The sequence below is a fragment of the Myiozetetes cayanensis genome, unplaced genomic scaffold (genome assembly GCF_022539395.1).
Source record: "Myiozetetes cayanensis isolate MyiCay16 unplaced genomic scaffold, myiCay2020 scf23, whole genome shotgun sequence".
NCBI classification, from domain to species: domain Eukaryota; kingdom Metazoa; phylum Chordata; class Aves; order Passeriformes; family Tyrannidae; genus Myiozetetes; species Myiozetetes cayanensis.
The window spans coordinates 7864201-7871150 of record NW_026087445.1 but is presented as its reverse complement, the minus strand read 5'-3'; the positions used below and the strand labels follow the sequence as shown (position 1 = coordinate 7871150).

At 48.1% G+C, this 6950-nt stretch overlaps 1 protein-coding gene across 2 annotated transcripts in view; it reads right to left on the bottom strand.

Moving 5' to 3' along the window:
- Positions 1-612: 612 nt before the first annotated feature.
- The window catches only part of OLFM1 (olfactomedin 1), a 31184-nt gene continuing 24846 nt past the window's right edge, over positions 613-6950 (bottom strand). For both annotated transcript variants that reach the window (XM_050320315.1, XM_050320314.1), the window contains exons 5-6: positions 5625-5731; positions 613-2433 (exon numbers count right to left, since the gene is read on the bottom strand). In XM_050320315.1, coding sequence (XP_050176272.1) covers positions 1759-2433; positions 5625-5731 — 782 coding nt within the window. In that variant the 3' untranslated portion in view covers positions 613-1758. The remainder of the gene's footprint in view (positions 2434-5624; positions 5732-6950) is intronic.

Below are 6950 nucleotides of genomic sequence, written 5' to 3'. Positions count from 1 at the left end.
GTGCCTTGGATCATCTCAAGGTGTGTGCTGCTGAGGGCCCTGCTTTGGCCAAACCAAGAGGAAGGATTGTGTTGGGTGCTCACACCCCAGCAGTGACAGTCACTCACGCTAAGGGCTGGCTACATTAAATGGAAGGACATTTTTACCTGCATAAGCCCACGGTGAATTCAGGATGGGGGGCACTCCAAGCATCCCAGGAGGAAAACGATCCAGCTGCCCTCAGCGGTCCAAGGCACTGTGTCTTCAGCTCCAGTGAAGGTGACAGATGACAAGATTTCCTCCTGTTGAGGCACCAACACCAAACACTGTCAGTCCTGGGGTGGGTGGACCCCTGTCCACAGCACCAGTAGTGATGCAGTCGCAGGAGCAGCAGCAGGGATTTATCTCCTGGAAGCAATGTCTGCTCCAAATGCAAACAGAAAGGGAATCCCTAAAGCAGAGAGCCAAATCCTCTATCTTCCCAGCCCTTCCAGCTCCCAGCAGCAGGAATACTCCCTGGAAGGAAATTCAGGATGGCTGTTCAGCATTTACCCAAAAAAACCCACAATATAAACCTGTTATCCCTCCCCTGCACTCGCTCACTCATACAGAGAAGACAATAAACAAAGCAGGGAAGTCTCCTAATATTTTTATTGTTCCTTAGATAACTGTGGATAGTACAAAGTTTTCCTCTTAAAAAAAATTAATTACCTTCACACTTCCATAAACAAAGCTTCCCATGGGAATCTGCTGCCACAGAATTTCCACAGAAGCGATTTCCAACCACCATAATGCTATGTAGATAGTATAACAGTAAGAGAATATTCTTGTAATTATCAACATGAAATTGGTTATCTGTGTATAAGGGTGAACACTGATCTTTTTTTTTTTTTTCTTTTTAGAAACAAAAACCCATCATTTATTAATCCAAACTACATCATTGCATTTACAACATTCATTGCATAAACTGGACATACAAAGTTTTGCCACCTCTGGTAAATAACAGACATACATTATACAATATATTTGCTGAATACATAAGTTCAAACAATATGGGTACAACAACTTGTTCATAATACATACTTAAACCATCGTGTTTAATAGTTACTAAGACACAGATCCATGAGCTACTTCGGGTCTCAGCACAGTTAATCTAAGTGACAAGAACACAGTTGAGAGAGACAGTAGCTGCAATGGAAGGCGAAGAAAACTAACCTGTGATAGGTCTTGTTCAGACAGCGAGAGCTCCTCACGGGTCAGCTTTTTCTGCTTAAAAATACAAATCACACATCCATCACAGCTGACCGCGACGCCGGGGGAATGTCCATGCAACCCACACACAGAAGAGAGCGAGTCTCCCAAGGATAAACTTCCAACAGTCATTGCCTTACTGCTTTTGTATGTACTATAGGTTTGCTATCAGAACGGAAACAAAACAAAACCCCAAACTTAAGTGGTTCTTTAAGTGCAGTTCCAGCTGCAAGTACATGGTTACTCTGAGTCTATAACACAGGGCCAGACTTCTAGAAATGTAGAGGTAATGCTGATCTGTCAGGTTTATGCTGAATTATCCTCCATGACGTTGGTCTTAATTTTGGCAGCTGTTTATATATTTACTTATTTAAAGTGTGTTTCCTTATTAGCATCTTTTATTTTTTTTTAAAATTAAGTTCCTCCCTTTTTTATTTTTTCTTTAATCCTTTTTATGTTTATTTTATTCTTTTTTTTTTAAATCTTTTTTTTTTTTTTCCCCTAAACCAGTCTCCGAACAAGGGCGGACTACAACTCGTCGGACCGGATGACGTGGAAGAGGGTGACGTTGTAAAGTATCTGGTGCCCGTTGTTCCAGGCGTAGAGAGCCCGATCCTTGGGGTTGTAGTCCAACATGGAAATGTGGGAGTACTTGTTCTGGAAGGGGATGTCGATGTACTCGTAGGTGGAGGCGTTGGTCTGGTAGGCGTAGTGCACCTTGGTGCCCCCCGAGTAGCCGTTGGTGACGTAGAGGGTGCCGCAGATGATGAACGCCTCCCCGGCGCTGCGTTTCGGGTAGCTGGTGTTCCAGGTCTGCAGGCTCTGCAGGGTGTTGGGGTCCAGCTTGCTGATGACGATGTTCCCCGCGTTCTGGTTGGTGGCGTAGACGGCCCACAGCCCGTTCTCGTCCACCATGAGGTCAATGTCCGAGTGGCCGCCCCAGGCGTAGTGGTACATGTTGTTGTAGCCGGCATAATCCAGGCTGCGGGTCTTGAGAATGGTCTCTGTTTTCAAGTCAAACCTGATAATTATGTGGCTTTGGTATTTGTTGAAGTAAATAGAGCCGTTGTAGACCACTTGACCGGTGCCCGACCACGGGTGGGGGAGGCGGTGGGAGGTAAAATTGTCAGTGTTCATGAAATCTGCCATGGATTTGTACTCGCGCACGAAGCGGTTGTTGTGGTAGCTGTCCATGTACCAGACCTGGGCGAGCGACAGAAACGCAGGGGGTTAGGAAACAACAGAGGCTGGCTGCACATCACCCTAAAAACCGGGCTGGGAGAGAAATCCTGAGCAAGAAATCAGGGAATCATCACGGAACGGTTTGAGCTGGAAGGGACCTTAAAACTCATCCCCTCTGACACCTTCCACGAGACCAGGTTGCTCCAAGCCCTGTCCAGCCTGGCCTTGAATCCAGTGATGTCTCCAACACCTGCCACCTATGGCCAGAAATAACCCCAATTTCTGAAACTCCCAATCAGCCAAGAAATCAGCTGAATAGCAAACCTTTCCTAGGGGTTAATCCTAACCCTAACCCTGACCCTAACCCTGACCCTAACCTTAACCTGGTATCTCCCCAGGAACACGAGAGCTTAAGTGCTCCCTTGGGAATGCTGTGTGATTGGCACCATCCTTGCAGAGGGCAATTAACATCTTTTCTCTCTGGCTAAACCCAGCGTTTTATGTTGATGCTGCTTTTGCTTCCCGCAAGCCCCGTCGTGGTAGCACTCAGTAAATTATCCCAGCTGCTGTGCCTAACTCCATTCATTTGGCACGCAGGAGGGAGGGATGCAATCACTCATTGTCAAGAAAATTCAGGCAAAGTACATATTGGCTTAAAAATCATACACTTCTGCATCAAAAGCTTAAACCAAGGCTGCTAAAATATAAGAGAGAGAAAAAGACATCTAAATCTTGCTGTTGGTAGATTGGGGTGAGATTTTAGATAATCATTAAAGTGCCAGTTCACTGGGGACACTGTCTAGACTCCTAAAAAAAAAAAAAGCTTTTGTTACATGAAACCAATTCCAAGGCAAATGACCAAGCTGTGCAGTTAATATCCAGAAGAAATATCCAGCCAGTGATGACATTATGGATGCAGTTACTGCCTAAAAATAAGAGAGCTGCTTTCTGTAAAAACTGTTTAAGGAAGGAGAAGAGGTAAATTTAGGAAGGAGAAAAGGTAAATTTAGCAAGAGGGAAGCCTTCAGGCTGCAGATTTAGGTGATGTAGTGCAAATCTCTTCTGCAGAATCTGACAGTGTTATCTCTGCAGTGTGACTGTCTCCAGGGTCCCTGAGAAGAACAAACCAACATTTGGCTGCTGCCTTTGAAAGGCCAAATGGGGTCTCCAAAAACTTTGTAGGCAACTTCAGCCCTCCAGCGTTACCTCCCTGGAAACACTGCAGAGGTGGGGGAATGAGCATGTGGCAAATGGCTCTGATCCTCACACCTCCACCTTGGTGGGCTTGAGGGATGTCTGCAAAAGCACCAGAGAACACCCACACATGTCCCTGAGCCCACGGCAGAGAGGTGTCTGCAGCCTGGGAAAGCTGGAAGTGAAATGCCTTCAACTAAACAAGCTTGGGAAATTACAGGGGGAAAAAAAAAAACCAACAAAAAATAAACCCAAGACCAAATTGTCTCTCTGCTTCTCCCACTTCATTATCTGTTATTAAAACTTCACTACACCAGCGTGTTGTGCTCAGTTTCTAGACAGAAGCCCAGCAGAACCTCACATCAGCACGCTGGGGCTGCAAGGTGGCTGAATGCTCCTCTCCAAGAGCATTCCATGCTTTGGAGAAGCGGAGATGGATGGATGAACAGCGTCTCATCACACCAGCCGGCTTTGGGCAACCTCCCCCTGCCAGTGCACATCAATCCCAGCACTCAGCATCCACCTGCTGCCTTGTGGGACTCTCAGTCTTCCCCAGTTGTGTTCCATGGTTTCATGGCTCAGAAAAATGGCCACATGAACCACCAAACACCTCCTGGGCCTTGGGGACAGAGGATGGAGATGACAAACTGCCCATGTCTCCCCATCTCCACTTTCCCACTCTGCTGAGCAGCCAATAAAATTCACTTAATGATGTGTTCCTAATAAAATTCCCAGTAGGTTTATGCATTAGATACACAGAGATGCTGGTGAAGCTTGAGCTACAGTTTACAGTCTATTTGCATGACAAAAATACACTGCAGAAGAAGGAAAAAAAACATTATTAAAAAGAGTGGTTTGAGACAAAACTCTCTGAGGGCATGGAGGAACTTTAGCATCTGAACAACCAGTTTCAGCTGTAAATGATGTCAGTGCCAAGGGACACAGCAAACACAGCCCAAAGGGGACAATTCTGTCCCCTCTCTCAAGCAAAATGAGGTGTGATGTAGTAAAGCCTTCCTATCTCACCTCCAATCAGGGTTTTACTGGGGCTATAGGTGAAGTTTTGCTTAATAATCCTAAAATATGGAGGTGTTGAATTGGGCAACCAGTGCCAACCAGTTGGCTGCTGGAGGAAAAGAGCCCAACAAATCAAATCACCTTCAAAGAAGCCACCCAGGGGTGGCTTCTCCAGAGCATCCCTTGTCCTCTCTTAGCTACAGAGCTCCCAAAATAGCTGCCCCAATACAGCCCTTGCTGGAGCCTTTATCCTTTGATGAAGGATGCTGCATGCAGGAGGGAATTACATGCAGCCAAGCTCTGTGCCTTTTGTTTTGTTTTGCTGCCTGAAAATCCTCAGCAAACACTCGAGATATTTTCCATTCCATCAGTCATGGGAAGCCTGGATTGATTTTCAGCCAGTTATTGGCCTCCTACCTCCTTGGGATCAAAATTGAATGGTCTGAATGGAAAAAAAAAAAAAAGACCAAAACAAAGCAAAACAAATCTCTCTCTCTGGCTGCAGTCAGTTAATTCCTCACAACAATGAAAGTGGAGGATGGAGGACAAATGCAGTCAGATGACATTATCAGAGGCTCTGGCAGCAGAAGAGCAGCAGGGACCAGCACCACAGGTCCCTCTGCTCAGCCTCAGCTCCCTCCTGGCTGCCAAACACAAGAGGAGAAACCCAATACTTGATTATTTCCCCCCGGCTGTGGGGGGTACAGACCTCGTGGTGACACTTTTGATACCATGAATGCTCAAAAAATCAGGGATTTTCACCTGCCCAGGGGAGGGACCATTGCATGGGGCTGCTCACCCCCTCCTCATGCTCCCTCCCTATGGGATGCTCAGCCCCTCCCACTGCAGAAGAGGCCAGCAGAGCCCTGTGAGATGAATTAGGACCTTCCCCAGGTTTCACAGGGCATTCTGGGTTTCAGTGCTCAGGCTGTGTTGAGTTTTCAGTGCCCTCAGTTGTGCGGGTGGAGGTGGGAACAGAGACGAAGCTGTCGCGGTCTTACCTTGTTCTCTCCCTCGGGAGCGAGAGGATCCGTCATCCACGATCCGAACCGGGACCCCGAGGTTTTAATTGTGATTGGGTCACTTATTCCTGTCAGCTTCCCACAAGCTGGAAAAGAGTGGAAGGAGGCTGGTGAGCACCACGTCAGCCCCAGCAAGGGGTGAGCCAGCCACCACCCACAGCTCTGCCCACTGCTCTGCCCCCGCTGATGGCAGCCCTGGGGTTATTTAGTTAGAGGGGAATTAAGTCAAGAACAAGTGTTGAATGCTTTTGGTTGTTTCATGCCTCTTAATAACGTTTGTCCTTATCACGCTGTCCCCAAGAAAACAAGCTTTGCTGAACCAGCCGGGCTGTGAACGTCACAGAATAGGGAATGAGGGGAGCGAGCCAGGATCCAGCAGCCAGGTGGAGGAATTAGCTGAATAGCTGCTCAGTTCTGCCCTAATACAGTGGGTGCAGCCAAGATAAAAAGGCAGACGTGTCTATTCCAGCCCTGCTGGAAACATGCATTTGTTACAGGTTATGCAGAGGAGGGAAAAAATACAAGTTGGGAAATGATACACAATATAAATCCCTTCCCTGCAAAGACCATTTACCGGCGTCTACCAGCCACCTTCTGTGATCCCTGTTGTGTCGGCACACTTGGGAGACACTAATGAATTCACCAGCCTCCTCCCAGCCAGCTCCAGGAGAGGAACCCAAAGGCAGCAGGGTGAAGTCAGAAAGTGGGGTGTCCCAGGGATCCCTCAGGAGGTGCCCTGGGAATTCTGCCCAGAGTCAGCATCACCACAACAGGGATGTGCTGTGAGCCAGGTTTGGAGCACACTCAGGTGCCCCCCACCTGTCAAATTCAGCGCATCTGCAAGCCCAGCTCAGTGCCCTGCTGGGTTTTCAAGCCCTAAATCCGAGGGGAAGCAGCAGCACCTCTCCTCCAGCTTGCCATGCCAGCTGGCCATGGCAGCTCTTTTCCCATCCATGGTTCTGTCCCCAGCAGCCCTCCAGGGATGCCCATGGATAGATGCCTCCTGCAGAACTCTGCAGCCTCAGCACAGCAGGTGCAGCCTTACTGAGTTCCTTTCTCCAACAGTATCCCCAAGTTCCAGCAAAGCTGCCACTCCAGTCTCCTGCATCACCAACATTTTAACGTGTGTGCAGTGAGGAATGACAGGTGAAGAGACAGAGATGCCTCGGGAGGGGCTGGTGTTGGATGCTCTGTTGCTACGGGAGCGCTCATTTAAAACCTGGCCACATTCAGTGCAGAGCTGGCCCTGCAGCAGCATCCCTTGAGCAAGACAGGCTCAGGTCGGTGGCAACAGGGGGACAGGCA